This window comes from Lissotriton helveticus, chromosome 10, assembly GCF_964261635.1.
Source record: "Lissotriton helveticus chromosome 10, aLisHel1.1, whole genome shotgun sequence".
Lineage (NCBI taxonomy): Eukaryota > Metazoa > Chordata > Amphibia > Caudata > Salamandridae > Lissotriton > Lissotriton helveticus.
Genome location: NC_136071.1, coordinates 106,134,677 through 106,154,020, shown reverse-complemented (window position 1 = coordinate 106,154,020; position 19,344 = coordinate 106,134,677). Strand labels below are relative to the sequence as shown.

General features: G+C 41.6%; 1 protein-coding gene across 1 annotated transcript in view; it reads left to right on the top strand.

Moving 5' to 3' along the window:
• RPUSD1 (RNA pseudouridine synthase domain containing 1) overlaps positions 1 to 15,482 on the top strand; it is a 58,273-nt gene extending 42,791 nt beyond the window's left edge. Inside the window, exons 3-6 of the mRNA XM_078664892.1 lie at positions 1,796 to 1,919; positions 6,223 to 6,325; positions 10,824 to 10,925; positions 12,839 to 15,482. Of these exons, the coding sequence (XP_078521018.1) occupies positions 1,796 to 1,919; positions 6,223 to 6,325; positions 10,824 to 10,925; positions 12,839 to 13,233 (724 nt within the window). The 3' untranslated portion in view covers positions 13,234 to 15,482. The remainder of the gene's footprint in view (positions 1 to 1,795; positions 1,920 to 6,222; positions 6,326 to 10,823; positions 10,926 to 12,838) is intronic.
• The last annotated feature ends 3,862 nt before the right edge of the window (positions 15,483 to 19,344 follow it).

Below are 19,344 nucleotides of genomic sequence, written 5' to 3'. Positions count from 1 at the left end.
CCCTCCTACGACGGCGTTATGGGGATGATGCACTTGTACCTGTATTTCCTGGTGGTGCAGTTGTTGGTGATCCACAACAAGTTCAATGGGGGCTGGTTGGACCCGGCCTATAGGCTTGAGTTGAGCGAAGTGGGGCTCACAGACATCCAAGCCATGATGTACGGGGAGTTCATTCCGGTCCGTCTGCCTGCTGTGACGCGCTCTGTGCTGCTAGCTTGGTGGGCCTCGCTCCGGCACACTGGGTGTACAGGGAAGTTGACCCAATGTACTTTTCCCTTTGGCGGGGGCGTGGCTCCAGGAGGTTGGTGGACTGTGGGGATTTAAGACCTGGGACCTTATTGGTATCTCCCAGCTAGGAGATGTATGGGCACGGGCCACATGTTGTCCTTCCAGGAGCTCCAAACTCGCTACCCTCTACACTCATCTCAGTTTTATAAATATTTACAGTTGAGACACGCCCTCCACACGCATATCATGGACGATACGAGGCTCCCCGAACACAACCCCGCTGAGGCTCAGACGATGATGGGAGAATTGGGTAGGGGGGGAGTCTCCCGCATCTACCGCAACCTAATCAACAACACTCCCACATCCCTAGACAAGTTGAGGAATGAATGGGTGGAGTGGGTGGGCCCCCTTGACGATATGGACTGGTGTGATGCCCTTATGGCCCCAGGATAGTCACCGTCTCCGCCAAACTCAAGCTGATTCAGCTCTACCATCTACATGCTGCATATCTCACTCCCAAGCGCCTGTACCGAGCGGGTCTGCGCCCAGATGCATCATGTGCAAAATGTCACCACGCCCCGGCCGACTTCCTCCATATGGTTTGGCTATGTTTTGGGGATCCATTGAAATGGAGCTGACGGAGGTACTGGGCTGGGAGGTCCCTCATGATCCGCGTCATTCCTTGCTGGGGATCACTGATGGGCTGGATGGGTCCAGGAGCGACAAGTTGTTCTTCAACACAGCTATGATGGTGGCCAAGCGGACCATTGCAGTGGCCTGGATAAGCTCTGACCCGCTCACCCTCGAGAGGTGGCGGAGAGGGGTGGACTGGTGTGCGATCCAAGAGAAAGCCCTCTACAAAGCTAAGGGATTTGTCAAGAAGTACCGTAGAGTGTGGGGGAAGTGGTTGGGGAACTTGGAGGGTCCTGATTAATCTAGTTCCAACTTTTGCACATGTTTTTATGGGGATCGTGATTGGGGGTTGTAGCGCTTGTGTGAATGAATTTAGATTTGTGATTTCCGTGTACTGGCGGAATTGTTCTTACGTTTTTAAAATCAATAAAAATGTGATTATCAAAAAAAAAGAACACACACACGCCCCTGTCTCAGAGAAAAAGACCCCAAGGGATATTGTCGTTGAGGCCCTGGCTGTCAGTTTTGAGTTTGAAAACCCATCTCGTAAAGCCTTCGTTCTGAAATTCCTGAATTGAAGAACTACCCATTTCAAATCACGAGGTGTGTGGTTAAATTCCCAAAAATGGGATGAGAAGATTACAACATGACTGGAAGAAATCCAGGTTATAACACCGACACAGACGGTTCAGAATCAGAATCAGATAGCTCGGATTCCAATACCAACAGGAGACACTACCAAAGAAACAGGAGGAACTACAACAAAACAACGGGGCACTCACTCAGGCAAGGGAGAGGATGATCCAAATTTAACTGCCCGAATTTAAAGCATAACCCAGCCTCGATAATGCAATGTACTACTGAATTAAAAACAAAACACATGCGATACACCATAGTGAATGCATTAATTTACACCCTTTATTTCTCTTTCTAGATTTTGCCACCAGCTGGATTTCTCAACCAGTGGCGCTCTCTGTGCCGCTCTCAGTAAAGCGGCAGCTGCCAAGGCCTACTCCTGCTTCAAACAGCGGACTGTCACCAAGGCTTACTTGGCATTGGTAAGTTCAACCACCATTGCATTCCTTGGGGTGACTTATTAAATGCTGGTCTACCTGGCCAACCAAGATGATTCACCACATGGTTGTTGCTAGTAATGAATGATCTGGGGGCGAAGCTCAAAGTCACTAATCCGTCAAACCATACCTGCAAAAACTCAAAGAAGGATCCTCTACTGGGCAGTGGTGTATGGAGAACAGCTTGAAAAAGTGTCTAACTTATGTCTATTTATGCTTGAAGTATAGCGACTCAATATAAATTCTTGCATCACTCTGTACTTCAAGTCAAGTCAATAGTACTTTATTTCGATTAATAAAAATCATAAAAGCAGATCACAAAAATACATTATACAGAAATATTAAAAACATTAAAAGATTATCACAATTAAAACACAATATTATACATATAACGGATATGAAATACACTAGAGCAAATGTTGTTAATGGGCATGGCTAAAAGTTAAAAAGCATCAAAGTTCATTTAGCAGAGGGATATAATCAATTCTCCAAGGCTCTAAATGCTATTCTTTTATTCTTATTGCGTACAGCAGCCACCAGAAAGCTAGCAACCCCAAACATTACTTTCGGAGTGCTTAGCATTTGTAAAAACATCAGTGCTGGTTTAACTTGAATAAATCCTGCTTCTCTTAGTAATGGCACTAAATGTTGCTTCCTGATATCAGAAAAGTGCTGACAAAACATAATGAAATGCAAAAGGGTTTGGGGAGAGACATTATCACAACTACAGGGAGGTGTAAGGTCTGGTTTCCCCCACACACATGAAATGCCCAAGGTATACTGAAGAATATTTAATCTGTATCTAATTAAGAGATGTCGATGAAATGGAATTGATACAATTCTGAGGTATGGTTCTAGATGTGGGGTAGTCTTTAAAACATAATTAGATCTGACAAGAGGTTTATTCCTTTCCACATATTCCCGCTCTTGCTCAGCCATCCTCATAAAATTCATCTTTATCCACTTCAAATCATTTTTTTGCAACTGGTGCGGGGAATAATAAAGCTCTGGACGCCCCAGTTTAGCAAAGACATCTCTAATATAAGATAGCCAGGGTATTTTATGAGCTCTTTCAAGAGCCATTACATCATTTAAAATGGCATGGTTCAGTGAATTCTCCTTGTTAATCCAGGTTTTTGCCCAACACGTTATTGGGGCTAAACGTAAAAGGTCGGAGAAATAGCTCAGTCCCAACTCCGTATGTATTGTAAACACGGGCGTGGATTGGGGGACGGCTAGCAGTGTCCTTAGAAACTTGTTCTCCATTTTTTGTAGTTTATCTTGTTGTAAATAGCCCCATAGTGAGGCCCCATACAGCGCTATGGATAGGCATTTGGATTTATAAATAGATAAAAGTGCCTCCATAGGCCTGGATCCCAGCCGCCTTGCAAAATCCATTAGGGCAGACGATGATCTGGCAACCGCTAAACATTTCGCATTAATTTGAGGGGCCCAGCTTCCCTTTAGATCAAAAATGACACCAAGATACGTGAATACTGGGACAGTAGATAGCACTACACCATTGCAGGAAAAGGGCAGTGTTTTATATGTTTTTGGGCGTTTCCCAACCACCATAACATGGGATTTCTTACTATTGACCCTCAGATCTAATGATTCCATAAATTCACCAAAGGAATCTAAAAGTCTCTGCAGCCCCAGTCCTGTGCGGGCCAACAGGACCGCATCGTCAGCATAGAGGAGGACCGGAACTGCAGAGTTACCCACATGAGGTATATCCTGGGTGGCCGTTTCCAGATGTTTATCTAAGGAATTTATGTAAAGGGTGAAGAGCAGAGGGGCCAGGATACACCCCTGCCTTACCCCCCGCTTAGAATCAAAATAGCGAGTACACCCCCCATCCCTCTTGACACGGATATTTGCCTTCAATCCACGGTGTAGAGTGTCTAAAAAATTCACCAAGGATAAATCAATTCCCAGATTCTTCAAAATTTCCCACAGATTTCCCCTATTTACCAGGTCAAATGCTGATGACAGGTCCATGAACCCCATGTAGAGCATGCCATCCTTCGCCTGAGTATACTTACTGATGAGCATCTGCAAGTTGAGGCATTGATCTAATGTGCCTCTTTTTGCACGAAACCCATACTGAAGGTTAGAGAAGACCCCTCCATCTTTCAGACCATCCTCCAATTTTGAGAGAATCACTCTGCCCAGAATCTTAACGGCAGAGTCGATGAGAGAAATTGGTCTGTAACAGGAGGGGTCACATCTCAGGCCTTTTTTTAACACCGGTATTATAGTTGATGTTGACCAGGATAGGGGAAAACCGTAAGTGCTAACTGAGTTGAAAACATTAGTAAGGACCTTAGCCCATAAAGTGGGTTGAGTCCTATATAAGTCTGCTGGGACCCCATCAGGGCCCGGGGCTTTATTTTTGGATGTATCCACAATTGCCCTTTCAACATCAGCCAAATCAAATTGTAAAGGTCGGGAACTATGTGTGGGTATGGGATCAGATGATATAATTGTATTAGCATCCCCATTATCATAGATCTTACTAAAGTGAGCTACCCATAGATCATCTGCAATCACACAGTCCAGAGCAGTATTCACTGTACTGGAGAAATACGGATGATTAAGTATACCCCAGAATTTACCACTATCCTTCTGGGTATCTGTTGAACTGAGATCATTCCATGCTTCATTTTTAATAGCCTTCTTCCTCTCTGCTACAGCTTGCTTATAAGCACTCCTCAGGCTACTGTACTTAAAGGACCTTTCCAAATCTAAACAAGCATTGGCAAGGCCAATAGATTGCGCCTACGTGAGTATCTATTGACTTTGTCAATGTCCGATGAGTGGACAGTAAGACACACGAGAGGATCAGGAAAGAAAGATGCATGGGAGCAAGAGGCAGAAGTTTTGGGACCAGGGGCGAGGGTGCCAGGAAGTGGGAGGTAAAGGGTAAGTGACAGAGGAGTAGAGTAGGAAGCAAGAGACCGGAGTACTCAGTAAGAGACAGATGTAAGGAGCAAGAGACAGAAGGGCAAAAACAGGAGGTATAGTGGGTGCCAAGAGTCAGGTTGGTAGGGAGGAAAAGAGAGTGGAATATAGAGCAAGAGAGAGAAGTTTGGGGAGCAAAGGACCAAGGGGGAAGAGGCAGAGGAGCAAGGTAGAGTGCAAGAGACAGAGGGGTACAGAGCAGAAGACGGAGAGACATGAATCAAGAGACAGTGGGGTAGGTATCAAGAGACTGGGGCAGAGAGCAGGAGACTGAGGGATATGGGGATAAGAGGCCGTCTTTGGATAAGAAGAGGTAGAGATCAAGAGACTGGGTACAGAGAACGAAATGGGGACTATTTTATAGTGCCTGCCTTAACATATAATGAGCTCTGCACCATTAATTCTATAGCCTTCCATGTTCTGTACAGTTTCTATGCCACAAGGAGACCCCAACTTTCAATAGGCTTTACTCAACATAAATGCACCACGTGCAATCAAGGCTGCTTATGTTTGGCAAATTGCAGCTACCATCAAGAGGCAAACATTTGCCAAATCCAGTTTCCAACTCCTAATCGGTTCACCATAGAAAGATCTTACTACACAGACTTCAAATGTGCCTTAAACTGTTTTCATTGGATCACCCAGTAGCACTCTGGATACACTGATACCTACTACACAACAAATCCCCAATTACATGTAGAATTTGCCTTTTTCAAACAGCACACAGAAGACTCCTGAAACCATCAAATGCACAATATGTTCTCAACCCACATGGTTGGCAAAGCGGAGGTAATTCAACAGCACTTTTCCGCACCACACCAACGTACATTTTATACAAACTCAGATATTGTTAGCCTAAACTTCTCACACATGTAACATTCCATTATTCCTATATAGTTGGATATTAAAATCAGTCTAGTTAAAATTCTGGACAGGCCGGGCAGTAGATAGCGGACTACCCAGCTAACCAATAAACATTCTTCTGCACTCCTATCCCTACACATAATATACTGCTAACATATTTATTTCGAGCAAACCCATTTACTTCCACATTGCATGGTTTGAACATTAGTAAGGTTTAGGTTTAACTATACATACCGTAATCATACAAAATAAATTGATGGGCAACCCTGCCAACGGTACCCAAATCAGTGGTAGATAATGTTGAAACAAATGCGAATTGCATAGAAGCAGCATGTAACCATGTTCTTTGTCTTACTTATTGTAGCGTAGTAGTCGCCGTTCTAGTTGTGGTAGTCTCATTGTAAGTTTCTCTGTGCTTTAAATTTGATCTGTGTTTGAAGGAGCTTTCCTCTTCCTGCAGGTACGTGGCAATGTGATCAAAGAGCAGCTGACCATCACACATCCAATTGGGAAGAACACAGTAGAGGGAATGACCCACATGATGTGTACAGAGGAAACTGAAGGTGAGCGGTCCAGAGTGTAGCAAACCTATGAGTCAGGTCAAATGACGAGGCAGAGTGAATGCCAGAAAGTAGATAATTAATATAACCCTTTCGGCGCTCATGACGAGCTCAGCTCGTCATGAGGCACAGTGGAGCTGTGCTCATGACGAGCAGAGCTCGTCATAACTGCCGCGGAACGCCCACACGGGGATAATTCTCCTCCTGTGCAGGGCGTTCCATTGAGTGGGCGGGGTCATGACGAGCTCAGCTCATCATGAGCGCAGCTCCGCTGTGCAGCGTGACGAGCTGAGCTCGTCATGAGCACCGCGGCGCCACGCACGGCCCCCCTACCCCCGCACCGCGGGGGAATTAGCCCCGCGGGGGAGGGGTTAATAGAGGGTACCCCAGTCAGCTTAATAAACACACTTGGCTTATATCAGTATTTAGTTCTAAGTCGCTCTGCTTAAACTCTGATAGGTATGGCACAAGCAGGAAGGAGTTCCCCAGAGAAATGTGCTAGGTTTAAACCATACCATGCAGCATTAAAGTTAAGAACACCATGCAATTCTCAAACCAATGTATACAAGTATTAAAAATGTAACCAGCAAAAAGGCACAATATTGGAAAATGGGAATGGGAGATGCCGTTTTTTAAAGACTAAGGCAAAAGCATCGATAAAACAAAAAGCACCATTTAAACTGAGCCTGTTGCAATTTCAGGTCAACCTAATGGCACAAGGATAGTGTAGTCCACTTCTACTTGTCATGTGTCACTGCAGTGGTTTTAAATCTGCTGAACAGCCAAAGCACAATGATGTTTTCTCCTGGAGCCATTCACTTTAGCTAAATATGTGGGTAGTGTAAAGGTCTGCTACAGCCCACGTAGGATAACTCTCAGACTACTAGTTAATTTCTAACGCCATATTTTCTGAAATCAATTGAATTTACTTAATGTCAAAGTGAATGTTTAGGGATGGAACACAAGCACGGTGACCATGAAAACACGGTGACCCAGAACATCAGTGTCACAGTGCACAGTTATAAGCATGGGTCTATAAAAGGGAATATCACACTGGAAATGGTGAATTGGTCCTATGAATATATTTAAACTCATGAGACTGATGAGAATACAGTCAGCTCATCCTTTGCCTCAGAATATTTAGAAACTTTTAGAACACTAGGATATGAATGCCAGACTCACTGGGCCTTCCTCTGTTCCCACACTACTTTGTTATATTTTCATATATTTATGTCAGATTGGGAAGCAGAGATATCCCTCTATTCACAGATGAGCGATTGCATACACTGAAAATTCAAGCTCTCCATGTTACTCAGTGAGCTGCTGCTAGACGGTGATATCTTCTGATCGCTTCCCTCAAGATTCAGATTGAAACCTTCCATTTAGAGACATTGCAAGGGTTGTACCTTAAAAAAGATCACAACAAGCCAAATGTGAATGATTTTTGTTGTGTTGAGTCTCTTATTGACAGGATCATAAGTGATAATCTATTGTGCAGTGAGGCCTATCAGATATTCATTGACTCCAGAATGTGACAAAGTGTCACCCCTCTAGTGAATTCCTTGACAGCCGGCCCCCAGACACCAGCCTGCACCCTATACACCAGCCTGCACCCTATACGCCAGCCTGCACCCTATACGCCAGCCTGCACCCTGTACACTGAGATGAAATGCCACATGTGATCATTGTGATCCAATACCAATGTGCCATCAGTATTCCATACCGTGAGTTCATGAAACTCCCTGTAGCTATCAATATATGTATTTATTTGAGTTGTCTGTTGCAGTAGGTGTCACCTCTTGGTTTCAGCGCCTTGAGACCCTCCGGGTAGGTAGTGCGCTCTACAAATGTCTTTGATTGATTGATTTAGAGCATTCATGAAATTCCATCTGAAATGAGAATCTGTGTTCCCATCCAGCTTTCGACTCACCATTACCTAAGCCTTAGCCTAGTCGCTTTGTGGGATGTACCGATAGGATTGAGGGTAGGTGCCTACTAAGATAGAGCTGCGGTGGCCGTCTATAGACTTGCCAGCTACATGGACCCTTACGTTTCTGTGCTAATCTCTAGACGCCCTTGACTTTGAGTGGGTAGCATTTCTCTTCAGCAGTTGGCTCACAGAAAGGGACTGAACCAAGGTGGATAAGCACCCGGATAGACCCGTGGAGTAGGTCCCTTTGCCATCCAATGTTTAAGTTTGCCTAGACTTTAGCAGATCTCGCTTACTAGTGCGGTGGGTTTCCTCTACTGTGAAATGAGAAGATTTCCTCTCTGTAAGTTTCTCCCATCAGTACTGCTGAGCATGAGACTTCTATTCAGTTCTCGTCCATGCCCAATCACATGGGCGTCTTATCGTGCTGGCCCAAGAATACGACATAAAAAAATAAATTGGAACCAATAACAAGCTGCATATTGGAGTGTTTGTTACTGAACGTATAACACATTTATCATTCATATCTGCAACTAGAGTATCTCATTCTTGAAAAGGAGCAATAGACCATGGATTGTGAAGAACATTGGTGATGATGTTGTGGCCATGTATTATAAAGAATAAAATAATGTTTGTAATTTCATTGATTCTTAGAATATTGCAAGTCACCTCAGAATTCCGTGTCGTTATGAAGGAAACTCAATCTTAAACCTCTGCCTTATAGGGTCACAGAACTGATTAATGACTGGCTGGTAGTAGTCTTATAATCAATGGTAGTGCATACTTTGTGCCATCTACTAGTCAGCTTTCTTATTTAATGCCACTGTCACTTGTGTTGCCTCACACCCACTTCAGGGTTCTTTGTTCATGAATATATGCTGCTGTTTCAGAATTTACGGACATATATTTGCTTCTGGCAGTACACGTTGTTATCATTGTGTGATCTAGAGAATAGGGTGTTGTGTGACCATTTTCCTTGAAAGTCACAGTATCTTGCAGTAGTGATGAATGTCTTGATTTGAACAGCGCATTTCTTGAAAATTTACAAAGATTGGCAGTGTGGTGGCTATGGTCTTAAAAATTGTGGGAACCTGAAAGTACGGGTTCTTGAGCTTTCTTTTGGGCTTTAAATGAGCATTATAAAGCTCCAAAGTTATCTTTCTCGTCTTTGGCATTGCTAAAAGCTAAACAAAATCGTCAAACAAGGGAACCCCTCTAGAAGGCGTGTGAGGTCCGGGAGTAAGAGGGGAATGAATATCAAAACAACTAGAATAAGAGTGCTCCCCTTTGATCTTTATGTCTTTACCAATGATTAAATCTAGTATGGGTCTAAATATATATATATATATATATATATATATATATATATATATATATATATATATATATATATATATATATATATATATATATATATATATATATATATATATACATATATATATATATATATACATATATATATTTTTTTTACATAGTTAAAACATACAAAATACACATATTCATTTTTTTCTTTTTATTAGTATTATTTTTATCCTTTTTTAACAAATGCATTAAATGACAATTATTTTGATAAAAGTGAGAGAATGTTTTCCTTTTTTATATAAACATCATTCCAGTTTTTCATTCAAAAATATATATAAACATGTTAACCCCCAATTAAATAATCAGTCTTATATCAAACTCATTCATTCATCACAATCGTTCACAGTCATACAAGACACATGTACACATCTGGGATTAAGGGAAACACAGAGATGTCAAAACGTTTCCAAATACACAATAAGTAACCAAAACAATAAGGTCTGGACACACAAGGTCGTCGCACGTTTTTGTGGGTTGACACACAACGTGAACCACCTTCATCAGAACTTTGCCCAAATAGAATAAAGTGTCACACAGGCAAATGAAAGGGGGTACAAATTTCCTGCGGGAATGATCCCACTTCTCAAGCAATGCGCAGGTTTGAATAGAATTTATGGCAGCAGTGCCTTTTTCACAAGTGACTGTCAGTCCACTTCACCTTTGATATACATCTTATCCATATAGATGCAGGGCCACGGCGGAGATATATTAATATTTTATAAATACATATGCGTAAGGGATTGCCTCTGTATACTAAACAAGCTTAAAAGTAGGGAGCGTTCTCAATCGCAGTTTAGAAATATTTTCCCACAGTGTGAGCATGAGTGCTCAACTGAGCATGCCTTCAATGGATGGGCCTATATTTGCAATAGTGTCTCTCTAAAAGCTCCGCGTCCATCAAGTTCTAAAAGTAAAGAATTATAAGTCAAAGGGGAGCACTTTTATTCTAGTCAAACCTAAACAAATCCTCCCATGGATCGACTTTACAAGGATGTTAGAAAAGGAAGGGTGCAACTGTCTTGAGATTGGTCAGAGTTCAGAATTGGATCCGCTGGGATGTCGCAAGAAGAACCTGACTGTCTGACGTGATTGTTGCTGAGTGTGATGCTGGTGTTTTGGCACAACTGCCCTTTTCAATTACATGGACTGCTTTGCCACCATTTTGTATTTACTGTTTAGCCAGTTTCATGCTTTTGTTGTACACAGGCTGTGAAAATGCCAAACCCTGTCAGACAGAGCTGACTGTCCTGGAGCGTGGGGTGTACAATGGAGATCCGGCCACTAAAGTCCTTCTTCAGCCTCTCACAGGTATGTCTTCAATGACCACCTTTCTTTATTGCACTGTACCCCGATGACCCAAAAGTACCCTCTAACATGGGTGTTATGGTTATTGAACAGTTCTTGATCAGTTTACGTATATTTCGGAGCACTTCCTGACATTAGGGACATTACATTTAGCTGTAGTAAGACTCCTCATGCCAAGCACATTACCTCCATTTCTCCATGAGAAAATAATGTTTACTGGAGAAACCTGTACCACAAGACCATAACCCATTATCAGACAAATAATGCAGCCAACCACGCATTCAACTCCTAAGAGGCAAAACCTTTGTCATCACTAGTCGAAGAATCCTGACACTTTCCATCCCTCAAGACTGTCGCTTAGGTCTAAAGAATCCATCTCTTCAAGGAACATCCACTAAAGAATGAATAAATCTTAAGGAAGGTGGATTTGAAAAAAATACAAACGTCTGTCTATGAAAACGCAATTGTAAAATCATACGATGGACTGAGAATGCAATTATACTTAAAAGCTGCCTTAAATAGGAAATGCAGAAATTGAATTATTTGAAGAACCGTCTGGTTCTCCCATTTTATGAGCTTAGAGGCAATAGGAAAACAATGCCTTCCAGAAATAATTGCAGGTTTTGCGAATGCAGGTGAGAATCCCTATTACATCTGCGTTGCTGCTCCCCAAATTTGTGGCACTGTGTTAAAATCACTTTATTTAAAATAAGGTATCGCAACCTGCAAAGAAGCAATGGGCTACTGACTGAGAACCAGTGTTCCAATGGATTTTGCCAGATTTGGCAAATACCTAAACATAATATTTAACTCCATTAAATCATGGAAATTCCAGGTGCTCATCTGGCCTTTAGTCTTAAAACAAATGTATATACGGGACATTATTAGAGTAACATTTTGGCTGTTAACAATGAAATTATATGTTTTAAAAGTTTAATCTTCTAATACCTTCTTTCTCTTGACTTTTAGATCTTAGATTTTTTTTGTTTTCAGAAATATTTTGATGTAAATTAACTTATTTTTCTATGTTATGTAATTGTATTCATTTTAATAATTGAAACAATAAACATATTTGCTCTTATTCACTATATCAACCAATCAATCAATCCCTTCTCTGTTGTGCTGTATTCTAATTAATTCACTTTGTTGTAAAGTGCACAGTGCACTAATACCCTTTGGTTAAGTCTGTACTGTAAAATAATTTTACAAACAAATAAATCTAATTTCTTTGCCTGCTGTGATGGAGTGAAATCTACTTGGGGCCCTATTACAAGTCTGGCGGTCCAAGGACACTGCTAATGTGAGAAATCACAGGATACGGCTTGTTTTTGTATAATGCAGGTGCAGCTAAAATTATTACAATTTGTACTTATGATATGTTGTTTGAGAATTTTGGGGATAATTATGAAGAAAGAGAGACATTTACCATTGGCAAGAATCCAATTTTGAATTCCATGGTGGATTTTGTGTACGTTTCAAAATACCCCTGCTCAATCCAAAACAATTTTGTCCCATCGTAGAAGTTGGACAAATGTTGGTGCTGTAAAACTAAGCCACAAAGTCGTTAGACATTTAGGTCGAGAAGCCAGCATAAGAGCTCTGGTGGGTGTGTGACAAGATATAGGGTGTGGGGGTGTTGTATTTTAGTCTAATGTTGGCCTCTCAACACTGTGCTAGCACACACTGTTTCGATATGAAGAGCAGAAATGTTTCGGCCTTTATGGGGTACTTTCACACACCAGACAATGCAAGCCTGTGACCAATGGGGCATCCTTTGAGGCGAGAATTGTTGGGAGTCAATCTTAAATTGGAAGTTCAAGTTTTTCCCACTGGCGAACTATCTGTAGCGTGGCTTTGTTGGTCCATACGTGGATGCCTTCTAATATGTACTGTGTCCTTCACTGGTCTTCTTACAGGACGAACACACCAGCTCCGGGTTCACTGTAGTACCATCTGTCACCCCATTGTGGGAGACTTCACATACAGCTTGAAGAAAGACAGTGGTCCCTACAGGATGATGCTCCATTCCTACTACCTTAGAATACCTGTCGACGGAGAGCTGGTTGAAGTTACAGCCCCCGACCCTTTCACTTCGACAATCGACAGCAACTGGGTACCTGTCAGCATCTTACACTCACTTGAGGAGACCATCCAAGGAATAAAAGATCGGGCAGTGCAGGAGGCACAAGAGCGCCAAAGGACACTCCTGGAGAGTCGGACAAATAGGGCAAAAAGTGCACCAAAGACCACAGAGACAGAAGAGCAACGGGCAGTGTGTGAGCAGTGGCTAGCAGAATGGGCAGTAGACTAGTAAATATTTTACTGTCATTAATAGCTCATCATTGATGACCTCTACTGGATCTCCAGTTTTTCTTGATGTTCAAGAAACTCTAAAAGTTTAAAGTAAGCTCTTATGCAGGCAAGTTGCAATAGAGCATTTCACATCTTGTTATGGTGGAGCATTCTCTAGACAACAAAGAAAAAGCTATTTAGCGCTTGCCTGTTGCCCTGTTGTTTTATCAAAGCAGGAATCCCTCTTTAGCTCCATATCAAGGTATGTTTTATTTTTTAGGGCCAGTAAGTTTCGAAACCGGTTGTTTGCAGTTTAGATAAGAAAGAGTTCCTAATATGTTTTTAATGTTTATCGTTTTTATAAATTATGGTAACTCAGTCAAGTCCACCTAATATCCTCTGTTCAGTTAAACCCATTTAGATGAAACTACAAAACAAACTAATTTGCAGGCTGCATCTGTATAATAGGCTCATTGTATATACATATTACCATTTAAAATGTTCATGTGAAATATTAAGGTACTGGTCAAAATGGACCTTAGAAATTTATGTGTCATCACAATTAAGTTTTTTAAAAACGTCTTTTAAAAAAGTAAAGAAATTAGAATTGTTGAAATTTTTCTTTTGTATTTTTTTGTATTTTATCTACAAGTACTAATATGAGCTTTATATATTGAAAAAGTACACCATGTTGGAATGGCTGTGAGAAAAGGAACTTCTTGTATGTGTTTTCGGTTAAGTACAGTATTCTAAATCCCTGATACTTTCTTTCAAAAGTGTCACTAGAGTGCCAGCACACATATTTCAGTTTGAGCAATTTCTGCAGCACATTAACTCAGAAAAAACTAGTCCCAGCCCTAGATTTGCACCATTCAATTAAACTAGTTATTTTGCCCCAAGCCCATCTCGCCCTTGCTGCTGCACCGCTCAGCTTCCTCCCCATTTTTCTGAGTCGTCCTGCTTTTCCCTGTCTTTTTGCTGCTTTCTCCCCCTCCCCCGCTGTCTGAGTGCTTTCTCCTGCTTTTGCCTAGTTATTTACTGCTTTCTCCTTCTTCTCTCTCGTTTCTCTTAGTGCTTTCTCCTGATTTTGCCTAATTTTTTTGCTGCTTTCTCCTTCATTTCCCCTGTTTTTCTAAGTGATTTCTCATTTTCCCCCTAGTTTTATGCTGCTTTGTCCTCCCACCCCCCATTTTTGTGAGTGCTTTTTCCTTGGTTTTCACTGCTTCTCTCTGTTTTTTCCTCATTTACTGCTCCCACCTGCCGCCCGTTTTTCCGCCTCCCGTCTAGCCCCGCCCACCGACTCCCAGTGCCCATCCCTCCTCCCAGGACCTACTTAATGGAGGCCACAGGCTCAGCTCTCCCGTGCTGCTGCACCACTCTTCTTCCTCCCCGTTTTTCTGTGGGCTTTCTCCTGCTTTCCCCTCATTTATTACTGCCTTCTCCTTCCTTTTCCCAGTTTTCTGAGTGCTTTCTCCTGCTTTTACCTTGTTTTTTACTACTTTCTCCTTCCTTTCACCCTGTTTGAGTACTTTCTCATGATTTTGCCTCGTTCTTTCTGCTTTCTCCTTCCTTTCCCCTGTTTTTCTGAGTGCTTTATTCTGTTTTTGACTTTTTTTACTGCGTTCTGCTTCCTCTCCTCCGTTTTTCTGAGTGATTTCTCCTATCTAGACCTCTCCCTACTTGTGTGTGTTTCTGCCTTAATCTCTTAATGTTTCTACACTGTCCATTTTTGTCTTTCTACACTGCACACTCTACACTCCCCTTCTTTTTTCTCGAAATTCTGCCCTCTTCATTCCATTTCTTGGTTGAGTGTATTCTTTGGACTTGCTGTCATGTGCTAGTATTTCTTCCTTTTTGAGTTTGCCAGAAAGCCTCCAGGAAGTCCATATACATGCCCATTGCCTAATGGCCTTATCCAGTAGCTTCATCAGAGCACGACTGGTTTTCTCAAGAAGATGCAACAAAAAAATAAACTTGGCTCCCCAAAACCCGCGCTAACCAATGCAACAACCTTTATACTTTCCTTTCATTGTCTACAAATAATGCCTTTTATTAGATCAAAATAATAAACCATTTGTTTCCCGAACTATGCCTCACTACGAAACAGTACTATGGGCTTATAAGCCCTAACATTAATCAAGCCAGTGTCTCACTAAATAGTTACTTTTGATATTTGTTTTTAAAGATATCATCCGTTTGAAAAACATTATGGTGTTCATTCCCTACTATATCAAAGAGAAGAGTCTCTGATTTACAAAAAAAAACAAATCTTAAGACAGTGTTATTCTTTTAGCATACAACCAGCTAATAAAGGTGGGGATTTCATTGTCAGACTTGCTAACTAAAAAACCCATTTCTCATGTGAGGATTTGGCGGGGTGGGGGAGGGCGGCAGGACTTCTTGCCGAGAAGTACCTAAGAAACACTATTGCCCTCTCCACTACACAAAATCCCCTCCTCCAAAACAAAAAGCTTGCATAGGCTAATGCCAATGTCCTGATGTTTTCCACACCCCTTAATGGGCATTGTCTGTTCAAAGCCTTGGAAAATGAGCTGGAAATCCACCATCTATATTTAATGTATATATACATTGTGTACGGAAATGCCACTTTGCCACAATTCCTGAGTTGGAAATATTCCATTTAGCAGCTGCAGTCCTTAACAGGAGGTCACATATGAAGAATTTCTAATTGGCACGCAACCAAAAACTTCTGAACTTTTTAGATCACCTGGTAGTTTCATACAGCATTTGTGTCACTCATACAGCATTTGTGTCACTTCAAGAAAGGTATACTAACAATTACAATTTGATATGCACTTTTCTCCTTCTAGTATTAGACAGCAAACCTGATGGAGATTATTGCGGATTTTCAGAAAAACTGTTATTCATCCATTGTTTATCTTGGAGAGATGTGGATTTTGACCAAAGTTTGGGTAACACCTAACCTCAGTCTCAGCCAGTTTTCATGGTGTTTGATTACTAGCATTTGTGTCACTACTTCTAAAAATGTAAATTGTTGAGATGAAGATGTGAATTGTGACCAAAACCTAGGTAAACACCTGCCCTCAGTCTGTTAGTTTTCATAGTGTTTGATTACTAGCATTTGTGTTGCTACTTCTAAAAATGTGAATTTATTAAAATGAAGATGTGAATTTTGACCAAAACCTGGGTACCACCTGCCCTCAGTCTGTTAGTTTTCATAGTGTTTGATTACTAGCATTTGTGTCACTACTTCTAAAAACTGAACATCACCCCTGAGTGAATTCTCAATCTGTCCACCTATAACCTTATTAAGGACTTTACTTACAATGTTAAAGCCATTGTATACCCACACAAAGAAACTGTAACTTCAAGCATGATTTGTATGTTTGTATATTTAGAGGTCACAAATACAACCATAAAGTACTGGTGCGCTGTGCGTACTGCAGTTGAAGGAACACATTCTGTGAAGCAGTACAGCATGCATATCTAAGATTGCATTGGCATTCTTCATGTTTTGTTCCAAAATGGTGCAGAAGATCTCATTACTTATGCACAAGAGTGTTTTTAAATAGTTGTATCTTATTTCAAAAGTGCTGAAGATCAGGGTACATAGCAGGGAAAATCGTGTGCTCCAATCATCTTCTTTTTGCACCTTGCGGTGTTGCATGGCCAGCATGACTAGATAGGGTGATATACTAAATATTATTACACCATTGAAGTTGACAGAGCGGACCTTTAAAATGATGCTTGTCGAAGGAAGAGGTAGGGAAGGTCTTGAGAGCTGGGGTTATGTGGTCTGATTTATTTTTTCATATCCTCAATGGGTGATGCAAATGCATTACAAAGGTTCATCTGATGAATGTTGGAGGGTCCTGGTGAGTAAGGCAATGCAGTGTCCCTAGACTGATGGTTCTATTGCTTTTACATCCCTTCATAAGTTGGGTTGAGGGAGATATGTTGTCATTCTGCAAAAGATTGCCTTGATGTAGCTGTTGTCTACTTAATGATATGTGTTTTACATGTGAGGGCACTGCCATTGTGGAATCCAAGGGCTGTGGAGTGAATGCTTAGAAATTAATTTCCTAAAGCCAGTCTTGAACATGTGCTAATCTGCTGCATTGGGGATTTCTATCAACTGTTTTGACTGGGTTAAGCTTCATTTACACCTCAGCATCCACAATTTAATTGTACAGAAGTAATCCTTCAGGTTGACGGCCAGTTACACAAAGAAACTGTAGAGTAGATTTGATTAGTTTTCATATATCAAATAGCATAGTCAGTTCAGTCATTATTTGTTTACTCAATTATACATGAGCAATATAGCAATCAATGCCTACCCCCACCCCCTCCTTGAGTCGATACAGCATTTTAGAAATTGAGTAATGGCTTGTGCTTTGGAGAGTCCATCTCATCTGATGAAGCATGCAAATGGCATATTGTTAGGCTCAGAAGGCAAACATTTTTTTTAGGAGGGCACACAATACAAGGCAAAGAGGTTGGTATTCCACTAAACAATATACATCAGCTTAGTCTTGGAGGTGACCCCTCAAGCATAGTAAGTTCCGGGTTGGCCATGCTATCCACCAAGGAGCCCCAGGCTCTGGTCACTTCCAAGTTTCTCATGACTCTCTGGGCTTCCCGTAGTAGGATCCTCCCCTCACAGCCTGCCCATTTTAATCAGTTCTCTCCTCCACACAGTGATCCGAGGGCCCTTCTTGGAATTCCAGTTCCTCGCTAGTTCACGTTTGGCAAGGATGAGTGCGAGGTCTTGAAATCTACTGGTGACTTTCGATCTAGTTTTATTTGGAAACTATCCCAGCAGGCAATGCCCCAGAGTGTGGGGATCTCCCTGTCTAGGACTTCCCCAAGTGTATGAACGATCCCTTCCCAGTATGCATCCAGTATGGGACAAGCCCAGAACATATGTTGTGAGCTCCTTCCTTCCCACATCTAGGGCATGCTGCCTCAGTTACATGAGAGTATCTGTTCACTCGCTCGGGGGTTAGGTACAATCTGTGCACAATATAGTAGTTGATGAGTTTAAAGCGTGTGTTGCGAGAAACCTTAGGTTTTCTATCTAGTATGCAGTCTCCGTCCTTCTCAGGAATAGCAATATTCAAGTCCTCTTCCTACCTGGAATGCTGTCTTTTCTGTGGTTGTTGTATCGCTCTATAGAGGCAGGACACGGTCTTAATTGTGCCCGCCAATAGGGCTATTTATTGGCAACTTTGCAATGTGGGAGGCTCAGTAGTTCCCGTCGTCCAATGTGCGCACACTGCTACAGTGAGTGCTCTATGTAACAAGAAATGTCCCTGAGGAAAATCGAACTCCACACGGAACTCCTCAAACGGGAGCAGTTCTTTAACCCTAAAGAGATCGCCTACCTATGCCACCCCCATCTCAATCCAAAGGTCTATATCTCTAGAGGAGATATACCATACGTCATAGCCCTGTATTCTGGTCTAGAACATTTCGGCTGCACTGGTTGATGTCTGATCCTGAGGTATGATGAAAACCGCTGCTTGATGGCATAGTAACAATAGGTTTAGATTCTAAAGCGGCAGGGCGCTCGCTCAATCCACTTGATTGGTGCCCAGCCAATTCGGTATGTGGGGTAACATAACAAGATTTGTAGGGAGCGTCATCCAAAATTACTTTTTTATTTAAGGTTTTTGTTCTAACTCATTGGTAGCAAATGTTAACAGCCAATGTTTTTATACTCAGAATTTTACAAATCGACACAATGTGTTCACATAAATTGTCTTTAACGTATCATTCTTCTACAGTATCGTTTCCTTGAATATAATACACAATCCAATTCTACAAGTTGTTTGCTCACAATAACTTTGACATTATAATAAGTTCAGCATATAATTTTCAGCCAAATCCGAATCTGTTCACGCATGTGGTTTTTCAGCCCATTCTAGTTTGTTGGTTGTACACGCAGCTTCTTCAAGGCCTTTTTGAATGTTAAATAAAGAACTGACAATGTTCAACCCTGAAAAATTGTCTTAATCATAATAAAACATATCCCTGAAAATATCTTGTTGAGTCGTAGCTACATCCAATCAATTCCTTCAGTCAATTATTTATAGCCATGAAGCCTAACCTAGGTAAGTTGTGAGTAGTTGTATTGATAGCGAAAAAA